General features: G+C 47.0%; 1 protein-coding gene across 1 annotated transcript in view; it reads right to left on the reverse strand.

The window, feature by feature from the left end:
* Nucleotides 1-17,903, reverse strand: part of LOC146865664 (myosin-6) — a 353,172-nt gene that overhangs the window by 139,427 nt on the left and 195,842 nt on the right. Inside the window, exons 12-14 of the mRNA XM_085632498.1 lie at nucleotides 16,277-16,415; nucleotides 13,522-13,640; nucleotides 13,252-13,401 (exon numbers count right to left, since the gene is read on the reverse strand). Of these exons, the coding sequence (XP_085488624.1) occupies nucleotides 13,252-13,401; nucleotides 13,522-13,640; nucleotides 16,277-16,415 (408 nt within the window). The remainder of the gene's footprint in view (nucleotides 1-13,251; nucleotides 13,402-13,521; nucleotides 13,641-16,276; nucleotides 16,416-17,903) is intronic.

A 17,903-nucleotide genomic window follows, 5' to 3' on the forward strand; every position in this document is an offset into this window, starting at 1 on the left:
ATTGTGTGGCAAGTGTTGTGTCTGTGTTGTCGTTATGTGTAAGATAATCATGTATGTTGCGCCGAATGCGTTGAACCACCTCTTCTCGGTGCAGGAGAGTGTCTCTAAGACGCCACACTCTGGAGGGACGCGATGTGGGCGGGAGGGTGAAAATCGCCGTCACCGGAGCGTGATCTGATAAAGACACCACCACTATGTCAACTGCTGTCGAAAGCGCCCGCGCCGATACTAAGAGGTGGTCCAGTCTAGCGTAAGTCTTATGTGCACAGAGGTCGCATAGCCCCAGGTCCTGCAAGCGTGCAAGTCCCTCCACAGAAATGACCCCGGTTTGATGAGAACGCTGACTGGATATATCCTGAACATTATCGAACACCAAATTAAGGTCCCCCCCGATAATGATATGGCGGTCCGGTGTAGTCGTGGCCTCTGTGAGTGCAGAGTGTAAAAATCGCTCAGGTCCCTCGTTCGGGGCATATATGGAGCTAATAGTAAACGGCATCCCCCCAAGTGCAAAGCGATAAGTCAAGAGGCGCCCCCTAATCTCGGCGACCTTATGAAGGACCTCCCCCCGAAACCGTTGTGCCACTAGAATTGCCACCCCTGCTGTTTTAGTAGTCCCGGAAGAGAAGAACTGGGTAGGAAACCGCCTAGACCGAAGGCGATGGCAATCGCGCGCCAATAAATGGGTTTCCTGCAGGAGGCAAAGGTCTGCGTGGGAATTTTCTAAGCATGATAGAACAGCCCTACGCTTAACTGGGTTATTAAGACCCCGGACATTCAGGGTCAGTACCTTAAGCGTGGTGGGTGGCATAATGTGTATCGCATTGGGGACGTGGCAGCTGTAAAGCATCATGTATCACTGCTCCGGAATTCCCGGTTTGTAAACGAGGCAGGGACACGGAGGCACGAGTGGTCGCCCCAGCCCTAAAGGGAAGACAGACGCGGAGCCCCAATTCTCCTCCCTCACCCACCCCAACAAGCCCCAGCAAAAAGAACAAAATGCCATAAAGGTTAGAAACATATAGTCCATCACTCGTCTGTGACTGGTAAAGAGTCATTGGGGTGAATCCACCTACCGTGGAAGGAAGCCCCCCTCCCGCCAGAGGTCTGGATGTGAGAAAAGCAGTCTCTCAGGTGCCGTGCATGTCCGGGTCAGCCATTATTAGAACCTGAGAGATCCGTTGACACAGCTTCCAACGCCGATAGCCGGCCTTTCGTGATCTCCGCAGCTGGTGGCTTCTTGAGATGGCGTCTGCACCCCTGCTGACGCCAGCGTGGCCCAGTGTTTCCCGCATCTGACGCTGGGGTCCCTTCACCACCTTCTTCCTCCGGGAGGTTCACCCCCAGCAGCCGGCTGGCCTCAGACAGAGAACGCAATTGGTACAGTTTGTCATTTTTACGAAACACCAAGCGGAAGGGATGACCTCAGCTGTAGGGAATGTTATTGTGTTGGAGGTGCGTCGTGATGGGTTTAAATAGGCCCCTTTTTTGTAGCGTGAGAGTGGACAGGTCCTGGTACAACACTGGTTTGTGATCACGAAATTGTAAGGGGTGCAGACGGCGTGCTTTTTGCATTATCAGCTCCTTGGTGCGGTAGTCCTGCACGCACACTAGAATGTCCGACGGAGCGGCCGACGGTGCTCTGGGGGGGCCCACTCTCTGCGCCCGGTCAATATCCAAGTTTGTGTCCAGAGGGCGTTCCAGAATGTGGTTGAACAGTTCCTTCACGTAGGTGAAAAGATCCTTTGAGTCTTCATCCGCCTTCACACCCCTGATTCGGATGTTATGGTGACGGGAGCGATTCTCGAGGTATCAAGGTGAACCTGAAGATCCACCTGTTGATCGTGCAGTCTGATGATCTCCTGCTGTAGATTCGCTACTTCCTCATCCCTTCCATCACTCTTGCCCTCCAGGTCCGCCACCCTTTCACCAATGCCATCCATGTCGCGGTGAACCTCTTTGAGCTCAGACGTGAACTCTTGCTTGAAGGTTTGGATATCGTCCCGCAGCGCGGCAAACATCGACTCCAGGAAGGCCTTGGTGATGGGCTCAGAACCCCCAGCTTCCGGCTTCCCTTTTCCCGGCCCTCCGGATTCCGCAGTCGCAGCCATCTGACCAGCCGGGGACTTGGAGAACAGATCCTCAATAGTTTTGTCCTGACGTTTCCTGGAAGTGGACATAGCGTGACATATGAGCGAAAGGTCACCCCTAAGTACTTTTAGGTCCAAGAGGAGGGGAAAACGACAAATGAAGAAAGGGGACCTCTTATCTGACCTGTCTTATTCATATGGAATTAATCTCTTGTATACTACACAGACCCCCAAAAGTGCAAAGTTACTCAAAAAACATTTTCATTTCTTTATATAAGATATTTATTATTTACTTTTTTTTTAAAAAAATGGAGACAGAGATATACATGACAAAATATTCATGATTATCAGGTAGACATCTGATTCATATGTTAAGCATACACTTTGTTTCCTCATAAGTTGAATTAAGTGCTTATAAACATGAGTCAAAAATTGTATAGAGACAAACTTTTGTTTAGAGACCCCAAAAAAGAAAAATCAGAAAAACCGTCACATCCACATTCTCACCTCTCATTCACTCCTACATACTAACAGACATTCTCCATAGGTCAATTTTCATTAAAAACCAACAAACCATCTCTAGAGAGAGATCCTACTTCAATTCTACTACAAGCAAAACTAATGTCTATCCATAAGATTTTGACAGTTCTTATTATGTCCTAGAATTCTGAAGTCATGACATTTTAAATCAGATTCTTCTGAGGATCTCCCAGAGTGTGGTTGTTGTTTCTGGTCGACGTACGTTTCGGAGACTGACTATAAGTACCACGTCTCCTTCTTCAGGACCAATGTATTCTTCCAGATATCACTTAATATCTGAACGGTGAAAGATAGGGGTTCTCTATGTATTGATCGACTTTGCCTCTGTTATCCCGACACCTGTTCCGGGCTCCCACTGATGTGATGGGTACGGAGGTATTCTAAAGGTCCTTTATGAGTATATTACGTCTATCTTAGCACGTGGGGCCATTGCTCATTCTTACATGCTGTATGTTCGAAAATACAACGCAAACGATTGATTCCACTGTGTCTGATGGTTTGTTTCAATTTCATCCAAATTGTTACGATGCATGAGACCTTAAACAGATATGCTGCGTGTCAGTCCTGTTTGCTTGCACAGTTTAGCTCGTTGTATTCAGTAATTCAATCTCCTAGCTAGCGTCGCTTGTCGTATTCTTCATCGCCGAGTAATACGACAAGCGACGCTAGCTAGGAGATTGAATTACTGAATACAACGAGCTAAACTGTGCAAGCAAACAGGACTGACACGCAGCATATCTGTTTAAGGTCTCATGCATCGTAACAATTTGGATGAAATTGAAACAAACCATCAGACACAGTGGAATCAATCGTTTGCGTTGTATTTTCGAACATACAGCATGTAAGAATGAGCAATGGCCCCACGTGCTAAGATAGACGTAATATACTCATAAAGGACCTTTAGAATACCTCCGTACCCATCACATCAGTGGGAGCCCGGAACAGGTGTCGGGATAACAGAGGCAAAGTCGATCAATACATAGAGAACCCCTATCTTTCACCGTTCAGATATTAAGTGATATCTGGAAGAATACATTGGTCCTGAAGAAGGAGACGTGGTACTTATAGTCAGTCTCCGAAACGTACGTCGACCAGAAACAACAACCACACTCTGGGAGATCCTCAGAAGAATCTGATTTAAAATGTCATGACTTCAGAATTCTAGGACATAATAAGAACTGTCAAAATCTTATGGATAGACATTAGTTTTGCTTGTAGTAGAATTGAAGTAGGATCTCTCTCTAGAGATGGTTTGTTGGTTTTTAATGAAAATTGACCTATGGAGAATGTCTGTTAGTATGTAGGAGTGAATGAGAGGTGAGAATGTGGATGTGACGGTTTTTCTGATTTTTCTTTTTTGGGGTCTCTAAACAAAAGTTTGTCTCTATACAATTTTTGACTCATGTTTATAAGCACTTAATTCAACTTATGAGGAAACAAAGTGTATGCTTAACATATGAATCAGATGTCTACCTGATAATCATGAATATTTTGTCATGTATATCTCTGTCTCCATTTTTTTAAAAAAAAGTAAATAATAAATATCTTATATAAAGAAATGAAAATGTTTTTTGAGTAACTTTGCACTTTTGGGGGTCTGTGTAGTATACAAGAGATTAATTCCATATGAATAAGACAGGTCAGATAAGAGGTCCCCTTTCTTCATTAGTGGACATAGCGTGATCCACAAGACCCGTGTGTGTCCTGCAGAGATCCTGCCCCCTTCCCACCAGTCCGCTGCCAAGGGGACAAGACCCGGTTGACGCCCGGAGGGAGCTCAAGGCTCGCCATCTCTAGCTCTGCGTGAGGTTATTCCACTGCTTCCAGCCACTTGTGGCGCTCCTACCCGGTCCCGGCAGAGGTGTTGTATTGCTGGAGGGCCCTCCGCCACTGTTCAGTGGGCCTGTGCTTCCAGGCCGTGTCCACAGCACCAATGCCAGCGTGTGTCCTCGTGTCCCCCTCTGCGAACCACTTCCACCCTTAAGCAGGCGCTAGGTGCATCGCCTGCCGCTCATGCTCTTCACTCTCCAGACCATTCACCCCTCTATGCGGTGGGGGCCCGGCACTGCCCCGCAATTCCAGAAACCCGCCAGGCCGCGGGAGCACGATCTACAGGTGCCCCACGCCGATCTCAATCCCATCCGAGATATACACACAGCTACCGGGGAGGAGGAGCAGAGTACGCGACCGGCCTCTGGACTCTGTCGCACCGACCCAGGTCCTTTCCGCCGAGACGGCGACGCCCCCTCCGATGTCCCCTGCCTCCGTGCTCCTCCGTGCCCTGCTGCTCTGTGGCCTGCGCCACCGTCCGTGTCCGTCCCCAGCTACGAGGGCCAACCTCTTCTTCTCCGTCCAAGTGGGCTGCCGACTGCAAGCCCCAGGCCCACAGGATCCGCGTGTCGACCGCCAACCGTCCCCGGACCGGGGCGCTGCCGCTGGGCCGGGGGGAGAGGCACGCAATGGGCCCCCGCTCACCGCAAGCCCCGCTATGGCGCCTCCCCCTTCAGGTATGCAGGTCGTCCCCGGGTATGTGGCTGCAGGGTCCTCCGCACTTCCTTCAGCCTCTTTCAAAGTCCCGGCGTGGGAGGGCCGAGCGTCTCTCGGCCCCGCTGTCCCCCGTCGGAGCACCAGAGCCAGGCCCAGGCCTCACTGTTCTCAATGGGCTCTCCGCAGCCCCGCCCCCGCTCCGGCGCAGCTCCTGTCGCCCCCAATGGCGGGACGGACCCCGCTCGGTCGCGGCACTGCTCCACAGGCTCCCGGGGGCTCCCGCTCCGTCCTAGCCACTGCTCCTGGGGGCCCCTCCGCTCACCTTCCTTCCTAGATTCAGGGGCCTCCGTCGCTGCCTCCACCGGCTCCCGTTCTTCTCGTCGGCCCTGCCTCCTCCGGCGCGGCTCCAACAGCATCGCGCGCCGCCTCCTTCCTCTCGCGGCCAACGCAGCCCTCGACCGCCGAGCTTCAATCCGCCGTCGGTTGCCAATGGTCACGGGACTCCGGGGAACGCAATCCAGGCACCGTCAGGGCTATTGACGGCCTGGCAGCTGTGCTAAATCCGACCCTGGCGGGAGCTTCGGAGCAGGACAACTGCTCACTCCGCCATCTTGGCTCCGCCCTTGATACTCATTTACTACATTTTTTAAACTATTTATTTTTAGATATATTTTTTTTAATTACATTATAATTGCATTATACATTACAATACAAAATATACTTTCTCAGAATGAATTACTTTAGTTTAAATACTTGGCAAATAGGCAACAGACTTTTAAGTACAGTAGTTACAGTTGTTGCAATGGGCAACACAATTTCAAACACAAAGCAACATTGAGCTCAATGTGAATTTCTAGTTAAATGCAATTAGTTACTTTATGGATTACTGTTCTAACCACAAGACTGGATCCTAGATTCAGTCCTTGGACATCTCCTGTAAACAGTTGAGTAAAAGCGCTTTGGTTACAGTAGTGATTTTTAAGGAATATTATTGTATTTTAAAAGTTGACACTTAGAAAGTGTTTCCCATAGAATCACCAATGTTATCCTATGGCAGAAAATTCACTTAGCAGGTAAGTAGTGTTATCGTTACTTTTTCTTACTCAGTGGTGGATCCTGGATCCAGCACTGGCCAACCTCCTGTAAACAGTTGAAAGAATGTGTTTAAGTCATACAGACGATTTTTTAGGAATATTTTTAGTTTGTGAAAATAGACACTTAGAAACTTTTCTGGTGAAAACCACACAATGGATTCCTATGGAAGGAAATACAAGTTACTGGTAAGTACGCTTAGAATTACTTTTCAGTGTCAGTGCTGGGCTAAAAGATGCAGCCATGGGTTCTCTCCTGATAACAGGTGAGAAATCGGAATTCGTAGTTCGGCTGATTTTAGAGGAATATTTGTATGTTTCAAAAATGGACACTGAAAATTTTCTGCTGAAAACCACACAATGGATTCCTATGGAAGGAAATACAAGTTACTGGTAAGTACGCTTAGAATTACTTTTCAGGGTCAGTGCTGGGCTAACAGATGCAGCACTGGGTTCTCTCCTGATTACAGGTGAGTAAATCGGAATTTGTAGTTCGGCTGATTTTAGAGGAATATCTGTACGTTTCACAAATGGACACTTCGAAAATTTTCTGGTGAAAACCACACAATGGATTCCTATGGAAGGAAATACAAGTTACTGGTAAGTTCGCTTAGAATTACTTTTCAGGGTCAGTGCTGGGCTAAAAGATGCAGCACTATCGGAATTCGTAGTTCGGCTGATTTTAGAGGAATATTTGTACAATGGTGAAGGAAAGGGGAGGGGTCTGAGGTGACGTGTGCACCTATGGCCCCGGGGACCCCATCCCCCGGGTCATTTTTGTAATGTATTTTTTATTAATTTTGGGGAGGGGGGCCGCGTGGCCCCCTCCCGGGCCACTTAGGGCCCCAGGCACCCCATCCCCCGGGGCCTGGCCTCCGTTGGGGGCCGTGGGGGGGGTCCCCAATCCCCCCACGGCCCCACCGGCTCCCCGAGTCCTGCGGGAGCCGGCATTGCGGGGAGCAGCTAACATGCTGCTCCCCGTGTGGAAAAGCAATCGTCTTGGGTATTTGGAAGAGAGAGCAGGTTTCCTGCTCTCTCTTCCAAATACCAAAGCAGTTTGCTATGGCAGGATGGGAGCCGCGAGGCTCCCACCCTGCCATAGCAAACAGCAGTGTCCCGGGGGTGGGCACCCCGGGACACTGCAGGAGCCGGCCCTGGGGGGTGGCGGTCCCCAGGGCCATCATTGGCTCCGGGGGGGCGCGGCCCCCCCACTTAAGTTAAAGCCCCTGGGGGTGGTGGTCCCCGGGGCTTGGGGGTCCGTAAGGAACACCCTATTTTACATATTCAGTGCCCCGGGGAGGTGGCGGTCCCCGGGGCGTGTGGGGGGGCTCGAGCCCCCCCACACAGGGTTGTTTTTTTTGTTGTTTTTTTTAAAAAAGCCCCGGGGCTAGCGGTCCCCGGGGCTGTGGGGGGCCATGAGCCCCCCCAAACATTAACATAAGCCCCAGGGGGTGGCAGTCACCGGGGCTGGGGGGCCCCTCTGGGCCCCCCATTATAAAACCATATTGCCCCCGGGACTTTGCCCCCCCGGGGGCTAAATCTAAACGAAGCGCGGGAGACCGCGGTTCGATTTTTTTTTTTCGTTAGCGGGATTTTTAAAAAAAATTTTTAAAACAATTTGGGCCTTGGGGGTCCTTGTGGGACACCCTGAGCAGGCCTAGGGGGTCAGGGTGTTTCTACCCTGCCCCCTTGTTGCGTTTTGCGTCTTTGTTTTTGTGCTTTCTTGTGCCTCGGTTCTACCCGAGGCACAAGATGGCTGCCGACACTTCCTGATTCAGAGTGTTGGCAGCCAATTAGCATTCAGCTCGTGCTCGGGAGGGTTCGGGGAGGGTGCGGGGAGGATCCGCGGATCCTCCCCAGCCATAGATATATATGTACTTTTAACTCTAATTTTCTCAGGAACTACTGAACGGATTTACACCATTTAAGCAAAAGGCACGAGTCTGAACTGAGGACTACCTTTTTGCCAAATTTGGTGTCATTCCGTTCAGCGGTTCGGGCTGTAGCTGCGACAACAGATTCTATGGGAAATTGCATGGGGAAAACGCGTTTTGGGACCCCCCTTTTTTCTCGGCCCCCGCTTGACGAATCACCGCGAATCTTTCAGGGTAGGAGCGGAGCAGAGCTGGCCAAAAGTTTGGAACATTTTGCGAAGATTCGTCAATCGGCGCCAAAGATATTCCCAATAGAATGTTGCGGATTTCCTATGGAAAATAGGTCCTAACTATAACTATCTACTGGCGACCGCCAGTAGATAGTTATAGTTAGGACCGTGTTTCCATAGGAAATCTCAAAATTCTATTTTGAATAACTTTGGCGCCGGTTGACGAATCCTCGCGAAATTTTCAAAACTAATGGGGCGCTCCGCTCAGCTCCTACCCTGAAAGTCTCGGGGGGATTCGTCAAGCGGGGGCCGAGAAAAAAGGGGGGTCCCAAAACGCGTTTTCCTCATGCATTTTTCCATAGGACCTTTAGTCGAAGGTACAGCCCGAACGGCTGAACAGAATTACTTGAAATTTGGCAAAGAGGTAGTCCTCAGGTCAGGGATGTGCCTTTTGCATATATGGAGTCAATCTGTTCAGTAGTTCCTGAGAAAATTGCAGTTAAAGTACATAAATATCTATAGCCGCGCACCGTGCGTGCACGGTGCGCGCACCCTAACGTGCGCGAGCGTAATTCTGATTGGTGGTTACATGCCAGTCAACGTTCGAATCGGTCGAAATCAGGAAGTGTCGGCCGCCATTTTGTTTGTTTTGAGTGCGAGAGTGAAAAAGGAAGGTGGTGAACGTGAAAAGGGGGCAGGGTAGAGAGTTCCTGACCCCCTAGCCTTTGTCAGGGGGTCCCTGAAGGACCCCGAAGGCAGAAAAAAACATTTTAATTATTTTTTTTTAAATCGCGGGGTGCGTGCACCGTGCGCGCACGGTGAAAAACCATTAAAAAATGTTGAAGACGTAGTTTATTGTAAAGTAAATATATAAAAAATATAATAATAAATACATAACTTAGCATTTGAAAAACCGTACAAATTCACTGAAAAAACCATAGGTTTCACACACGTTATAGTTAGGAATTAGCATTGAAAAAACCTTGCAAATTCACTTAAAAAACCATAGGTTTCACACATGTTATAGTTAGGTGGACATTTCACTCGTAAAATACCAATGAAAGTTGAGATAACTATAACTCGCGCGACAGCCACTCTATCACAAGGATGATGTCATCAGTGATGTCATGAGTGATGCCACTGACCATGAGTCATGAGTGATGTAATATGTGACGTCATGAGCAGAGGATTGCGGGCGCGCGAGTCATAGTTATCTCAACTAACTATAACGGGGGAATTTCATTGGTTTTTTACGAGTGAAATGTCCACCTAACTATAACATGTGTGAAACCTATGGTTTTTTAAGTGACTATACATATATATATATATATATATATTTTGGTTTGATGTTGGGTAAGTGTTTAAGGTTTAGGGTTAGGGTGGGGTTTTAGGGAAGGGTAGGGATATAGGGTTGTAAAGCTAGTTTAGGGTTTAGAAATTCGAAGGGATATAGGGTGGTAAAAGTATTTTAGGGTTTTTAGGTTTTAGGGGTGAGTAAAGGGTATTGAGTTGGAGGGGCAAATAAAAAGTGGGGGGTTTGGAGGTTCTCCCTCCCAAAAATCAAAAAAAAAAAATATATATATATATACATATATATATATATATATATATATATTCACTGAAAAAACCATAGGTTTCACACATGTTATAGTTAGCGGAAATTTTACTGATAAAAAACCAATGAAATTCCCCCGTTATAGTTAGTGCAGGCAACTATAACTCACGCGACCGCAATCCTCTGCTGATGCTAATACTGTATTTAGACACTTATTTGCCCATGTCTTCTTCCATACATTTTTAGCTATACATATATTACAAATATTTTTTTTTCATAAAGACACATATGTCATCAGCAGAAGATTGCGGTCGCGTGACTTATAGTTGCCTGCACTAACTATAACGGGGGAATTTCATTGGTTTTTTATCAGTAAAATTTCCGCTAACTATAACATGTGTGAAACCTATGGTTTTTTCAGTGAATTTGCAAGGTTTTTTAAATGCTAATTCCTAACTATAACGTGTGTGAAACCTATGGTTTTTTCAGTGAATTTGTACGTTTTTTTAAATGCTAAGTTACTTTACGCCATTCGTGGCGTGCGCGCCCACTTAACGCAGTTCGTTCCGTGCGCGCACGGTGCGCTTTGCGCACCGTGCGCGCACAGTGAGCACGCGGTGCGCTTCGCGCACCGCGCGCCCACTTTACGCAGTTAGTGCCGTGCACGCACGGTGGGCACGCGGTGCGATGACAAAGCAAGAAAGCACGTCAACAAATCTGTTTCTGCTTTCCTCCGTGACTATGGTATGGGTGCCATTTACCACAACAACTTGCGTTATGACATGCAAGACATTTATAGAGGAGATGGTGTGCACTTCAATGATGAAGGGAACAGAGTCTTCCTCTTGAACCTTAGACTCTGCATCGGTACTTACTTGTAGGTACCACTAAAAAATCATTTCATAAACACAACGGCTCTTTTTAGAGCCCCCTAATATCTAAACACTTAAATCTGATTTTCATTTTTTTTTTTTTTTCTACCGTACGCTTACCGTAAGCTTACCGTACGCGTACCCCGTGATTTTTTTTAAAATCAATAAATGTTTTCTTTGTACTTTACAGTCCTTCTTTGACCCCCTCACAAATGTAAGGGGGTCTGTAACTCTCCTCATTGCCCCCTTTTCTTGTTTTCACTCTTTTTTTCTGAGTGAAATACACAAAATGGCGGCCGCCGCTTCCTGGTTTCGGCCGATTCGAATGTTTACTAAGATCTAAGAGCCAATCAGAATCGCGCTCGCGCACGCCACCGTACGCTTACGGTAAGCGTACGGTAAGCGTACCGTAAGCGGGCTCAGATATATATATTGATTTAAAGGCTATTTTCTCAGAATCTACTGAACAGATTTACACCAAACCTACAAAAGGCACTTCCTTGACCTAGGGACTACCTCTCTGCCAAATTTCGAGTAATTCTGTTCAGCCGTTCGGGCTGTAGCTCGTTCTAAAGGTCCTATGGAAAAATGCATGGGGAAAACGCGTTTTGGGACCCCCCTTTTATCTCAGCCCCCGCTTGACGGATCCCCCCGAGACTTTCAGGGTAGGAGCGGAGCGTAGCGCCCCACCTATTTTGAGAAATTCGCGAGGATTCATCGACCGGCGCCAAAGTTATTCAAAATAGAATGTTGAGGTTTTCCTATGGAAAAGGGGTCCTAACTATAACTACCTACTGGCGACCGCCAGTAGGTAATATATATATATATATATATATATATATATATAAAACTACAACAGTACGCTGGTGATTGTTAGCGTCCGCGCCCTGACGATAAATCTTCAATCAGCTCCAATCCACTCAACCAGAGACAGCACTCCATGCAGTGCGGCAATAAAGTTGTATTCAAAATCTCTCAAATCGCAGACAAGACGTGCTTGTCTGCGATTTGAGAGATTTTGAATAAAGCTTTATTGCCGCACTACACGGAGTGCCGTCTCTGGTTCAGTGGATTGGAGCTAATTGAAGAATATACATATAAAACTTACCGTTCAAATACGTACCTTAAAAAGACTGGTAAAGACATGCACTGTAAATGTATATGCGTGGTAACAAAATGTGAAGTGCGTGGTAAAGTACTGCATTGTATTTCCTCGCGTTGTAATATCATACAGCCTTTAACAAGGCTTCCTACAGCTCTGTCACAGCTAACACCCCATCACCACTATGTGCTGCTCTGTGCTCTGTCATAGCCAATCACATCTGTTACATCTCACAATCAGCGCTTTCGCACAATCTTCTATAGCTAATGCTGCCCAGGCTCCACGCCTTGCAGCAGCACTACAACTAGCATACCTACAGCACTCACAATAGTTCCTTGGCAGATAGCGCTTCCACGCCATCTGCTATGGGTAAATGTCAGCACTCCTGACAATTCCTAAAGCTCTTTTGCAGCAATGCACTTCCTACGGACAGTTCTTAGTACTTGAGGAGGATCCATACCAAGCGGTCCATCTGAGACACATGTATGGTCAGTGTGCCTTAGACAGGTATGGATAGTCTGGCTCAGACAGCAGAGGCCGGTGTATCTTGGACATCTTAGGCTTGTTTTTTCAGACATCTAAGGCAGGTTTGTGTCTGATGTGTGGCTGGTTTGGTATAGGTATGTGTGGTTTGTTTGGTTAACATGTATGTCCGGTTGGCTCAGACATGTATGACCAGTTTGGTTTACTGGTATATGGCCTTTGTGGCTAAGACATGTATAGCCAGTTTGGATCAGACATGTATGGCTAATTTGGCTTAGGCATGTATGACCAGTGTGGCTTGGACATGTATCGATGATTTGTTGCAGACATGTATGGCCAGTTTGACTCAGATGTTTATAGCCTTCATGGATCAGACAGGCATGGCCCTTTGGATCTGGCATGTATGATGGGGTTGGTGCAGACATATATGGCTGGTTGGCTCAAACACATATAGATGGTGTGGCTCAGATATGTATGGCTGGTGTGGCTCAGACTTGTATGGCCAGTTTGGTGCAGGCATGTATGGACACTTTGGCTCAGATATGTATGTCCTTTGTGGCTCAGAAATGTATCTATGGTTTGGCTCAGAAATGTATGTCCGGATTGGCTTGGATATGTATGGCTGGTGTCGCAAACATGTCTTGAGGATTTGATTCAAATATGCATAATTGATGTGGCTCAGACATGTATAGATGGTTCAGTCTAGACACATATGGCTGGTTTAGTTCAGACTTGTGCGACCAGTTTGGTGCTGATATGTATATTAAGGAGACTCAGACATGTATTGGAGGGTTGGCTCAGACATGTGTTGACGTTGTGGCTCAATCATATAAAGCCGGGTTAACTCATACACATGTGGACAGTTTGATTCATACACGTACTGTCAGTGTGACTGTGTCACGAAGGGTAAGGGTGGACCTTACTCACATCAAAGATCTCAAAGCCGGCGATGTCCAAGACGCCAATGAAGTACTGCCGGGGCTGCTTGGTCTCCAGCGTGGCATTGATGCGCACCACCATCCACAGGAACATCTTCTCGTACACTGACTTGGCCAGGGCACCTATAGAGTACTGCACCTAGAGAGAAGGAGACAGAAACATCCAGTAATGGGTAAGGGTGACACCCAGAGAAATCTGGAACAAAGGGAGAGACAGCTGGAGACAAGGAGAGAAATGGAAGTCTTCACTGTCTCTCACCTGCTGGACATTCTGCCCCTTGGTCACGTACTCGTTGCCCACCTTCACCCGGGGGTGGCACAGGCCCTTCAGCAGGTCAGCCGAATTCAGGCCCATCAGATAGGATGACTTATCAGCATCTGCAACAGAGAATAGGAGTGTCTGTGGCCCGGATGCACTTTAGAGACCCCTGAAAGAGAGCATTTTTGCTTTTTCTTTCTTACCCTTCTAAACAGTGTGGGTTACTGAGACCTGTGTGATGAGTGGCTAAAGGGGATGTGCACATCCCACTCAGGTAGGCACTGTGGGGTCAGGAGTCCGTGGCGCCTGCATTCTGCAGTCTTCCAAAGTCCCATACAGCTGTGTAAAGTTTGTCTTGATAAGGCTGGTGCAGACCTGCTCGTTCGACCACGAGAGTTTCCTGCATTGTATTTACATATGAGTTTATGCTACATCCGGTACAGCTCACAGATGAGGTACGACTGCCACTCTGGGAGATTAAACTGTACTGAGAGACCAACTGGCCTTGGAAATGAAGATACTTTAGGGAAAATAGACTCTGGTGAGCAAAGGGCTTCTTTGGATAAAGCAACTATGAGGGACGAAGTGGTAAGGGGAACAAATGGCTTTCAAGACAAAGCCTCTCTATGAGATGAAGTGGGAGTGGGAGTGAAATGACTATGAAGATAAAACCTTCTGTGTGCCAAATGCACTCCTGAGGAAAATTAGGCTCTTGGAGCCAATCTAGCGATGGATGACCCAGTGACGCTTGGAGACAAAGCAGATATGTGAGACCAATCAACTAAGAGACCAAGTGAACCTGAGGAACCAATTGTATCTGAGGGACAGCATGACCCTGATAAACCAAGCAACTCGGAGGGCTGAGGGACAAGGTGAACCTCAGAGAACAAGAAATTCTGAAGGCAGAGCTACTCTGAGGGACCCGCTGAACCCATTGGACTAAGCAACTATGACCTTCTCCATGTATGCAGCCAGGATCTGGGACAGCATGTCCATAATCATCATGGTCGCCTCTACCCTGCTCCAGTTTAGAAAAGGGCTTGAGACACATCACTTTAAGGAACACTGCATCACAAAGGTACAGCAGTCTGCTTTTGCTCTTAGAAAACAACTAGGTTCAGCGGTAATTACATGTTGACTGTTTCATTGCCTTTGACCCATTACAGCACTCCAATGCCTTACAGCTAGGTTCACGGTATGCAAATACCACATAGATACAAAGCTGCTTTGCAGGATTTATCGGCTCTGAGAAAGCAAGAATTTATAAGAACATAGCTGTTCTCGAGGAACACGCAGCTCTGAGTGACCAGTTAAACCTGTGGGACAAATGCACTCTGCGGAACCAAGTGGCTATGAGGGAACAATAGTCTGCGAGCACTGATTGACTCTGGGATACAATATCTATGCTGTTGTCTGGCTGGAGGTGCTCAAATCTAGATTGGCTTTGTCAGTGTGGGATTCCAAATGGCCCTTTATCATCAACAGTGTTATTTAATCTGGATTTGGAACTGCTCCATAAGGTGCCTCTAGCAACGCTCGGTTGACTCAGATCTTAACGATTGGTTTTGGGATGGGAATGTCCCCTGCATGGTGTGCAGTCACCTTCCCCTGCTCTGACTGCGAGCATATGGTAACCTGGTTTTTGATTTTTGCCCCAGCCTCATGCTAATCTAGTAGGTGTGCAAAGGCCTAGGCCTACCCATTGAGACGAGTAAGGTACTCTTACCTAGATGAGCGCGACAAGCATGCCCATGTTTGTCTAACAGCAGACTACTGTCTGTATCACATGTTTAGCACATAGAGTGGTGGCAGCAGCAAATTGTGTTTATAAATTATTATTTGTGACCAGGTCTTTTTATCTGTGACACTAGAGTGGAGGCCTACTGGGACGCTGAAGTAAAGGTCTGCATTTTTACGCGAATATAGATCCTTGCGCTAACATTCCAAGTGCATGTTATGCATGTGCATTTATGTGCCCTACATGGTGTATACAGTGTGTGTATGAGTGGGCAAGAATAATGGAGGCTGTGGTTTTATGGTTGATCTGTCCATATGAATGTCATCCATGTGATGTTTCAACCATGGATGAGGTACAACACGCAGAGCTTCAACAAGATCAAGAAAGATCTTCAGCTGTGTTTCACCGCTAACAAAGTTACCTTTACCGAAGAACATTATCCTGCCTTCTCTGTTGAAGAGTCACACATTTACACAGGAAGCTCAATTAAAGACCCTATGAATACACTTTAGCTCAACTATATGGATGTAAACAGGGATGGATGCAGAGGTCAGTGTCTCCTCGTGTTATCTGAGATCGCATCATTACCTGGTTCACCATCACTTGTGTTTATTTGGGCTAATATTAATAATATTTCTTAAAATATGCATATAGCTCCTGTTGTTTGTCACTTTGTGTGTCTTTAGTACAATATATATGCACTTGCATTTGAAAATGGCTCTGAGAAACAAAGAAACTGTGATGGACCTTGGGAGATCAGGTTGATTTTCAGGGATATAGCAGTTATAAAAGGCAAAGCATCTCTAGAGGAGCAAACAACTCTGGTGGGCCAATCATCTCTGAGGCACTCACTAGAATACACAACAGCAACTGGGCACTAAGAGATGCTGTAGCACTAAGCAACTCTAGGGGTCAGAGCAATTGTGACCAAGCGGGTCCAGGGAACAAAGCACCTGGCAAGAGAGCTCAGGGGGTGCAAAGTAGCTCTATGGAAGGAGTCTCTCGGGAGGGATGTACCTTCAGTGCCGTCAGGCTCGGCCTGCTCCTCGCGCTGCTTCTGCTTGAAGCGCATGTTCCCATAGTGCATTATGGCTCCTGTCAACTTGTATATCCCACTCTTCTCATCCGCTGTGAAGCCCAGGACATCAAAGGCGCTCTGTCAGCAGAGATTCAGAACAAGATGAGAGAGAGACAGAGGGAGAAAGGGATGGGAAAAAGAGAAAGAGGAAATGGGTAGAGAGGAGAGAAAAGGGCAGAGACAGAAGAACTTACCAAGGAAAGCATCAGGACAAAATAAAAATGACTGGAAAAGCTATAAGAGGGAACTGAAGGGGAAAGACAGAGATATAAGACAGAGGGGTGGATGGAGAAGGAAAAAACGCTAGGCTAAGAGGAAAACGATGGAGGGGTCAGGACCAAGACATGGGTGAGACCAAGATACAAATGAAGGAAAGAAAAAAAGCATAAGAAAAGAAGTGTTTGATAGCTGTCAGTTTATCCATGGGCAAGGGACCTTTTTTATATCTAGCCTACAAACAAATTATGCTGTCACTTACAGGCCTATTGTATCTAATAGTATAGTACAGGTAGACTGGGCTTTGGGTCAGCCCATTGGCTTTTTGTGTTCTTCCTCTAGCAGCCATTGGCTTGAATCATTGTCAATTGCATCTTAGATGAGCCCACAGGCCATTGGCTCTCTCTTACCTCATTCAGTCGGTTGTTTCTGTGCCACTCGGCGTCTTATTGCTACTCACAGCCTACCAAGATAAACTCCCCTTTTGGAGTAGTGCTGTCTCTGCTTATGCAGACATGACTAAGCGGGGAGAAGTCACAAGATCGACCTATGTATGGCAGGCCCAGAAGAGAGAAAGTGACTTCCACAGTTTAATCCTGAAGGCAGGCACTTAACCTTGTAAATTCACTTAATGTTCAAACAGAAGTCAGGCTTTGGAGTCCTATGTGTTCCACTCCGCCTGAAACGTTTTTTCATGTCAATCTATCCCAGTACCTCGACGTGGAGCGGCATGTGAATCTATGGAAGTTCCAATACTGGAGTAATTTAAAAGTCTTTAGTACTGGACTTTAACTAGACAGAAAACAATCAAGTATAAAACTACAAATACATTTATTTTCCCTAAAGTACTCTTTAGAGGTCCAGGATTGTATCTAGCCTGTACTGGCTCAGAGGACGTTTGTTTACATTTTTGCCAGAAGAGCTTTTCGGTCTCGGGAGAGCCATATTCCTTAGCTTTCATGTAGGCTCGTTTACATACACAAGTACCAATTAGTGATTGGATATTCCGGTCTCTAAATGACCTTTCAGCTTAGTAATTACTTTTTAATTCTTTACAGATATCAATTTTCAGTCTGGTTGGAGCCCGAAAGCAGACGCTCGAAGTTGGCATCCAGATAACTTCTAACCTCTGGTAGTTCTGCATTCCACAGCCTAAGAGACTGTTTGCTTTCTGGTCTCACCCTTCTTACCTCTGCTCGCCTGTCCCTCCCTGATTCTCTCTTCTCGCTACTCCAGCACTTGCCTGCTGCTCTGATGCCTACTGCTCTGTCTGCTCTGTTAATTTATTTATTTATGGGTGTAAGAGCCAGCAGGTGCACACTGTGTGCTTTGCTTTCTGTATGCAGCACC

The sequence above is a fragment of the Triturus cristatus genome, chromosome 2_1 (genome assembly GCF_964204655.1).
Source record: "Triturus cristatus chromosome 2_1, aTriCri1.1, whole genome shotgun sequence".
Lineage (NCBI taxonomy): Eukaryota > Metazoa > Chordata > Amphibia > Caudata > Salamandridae > Triturus > Triturus cristatus.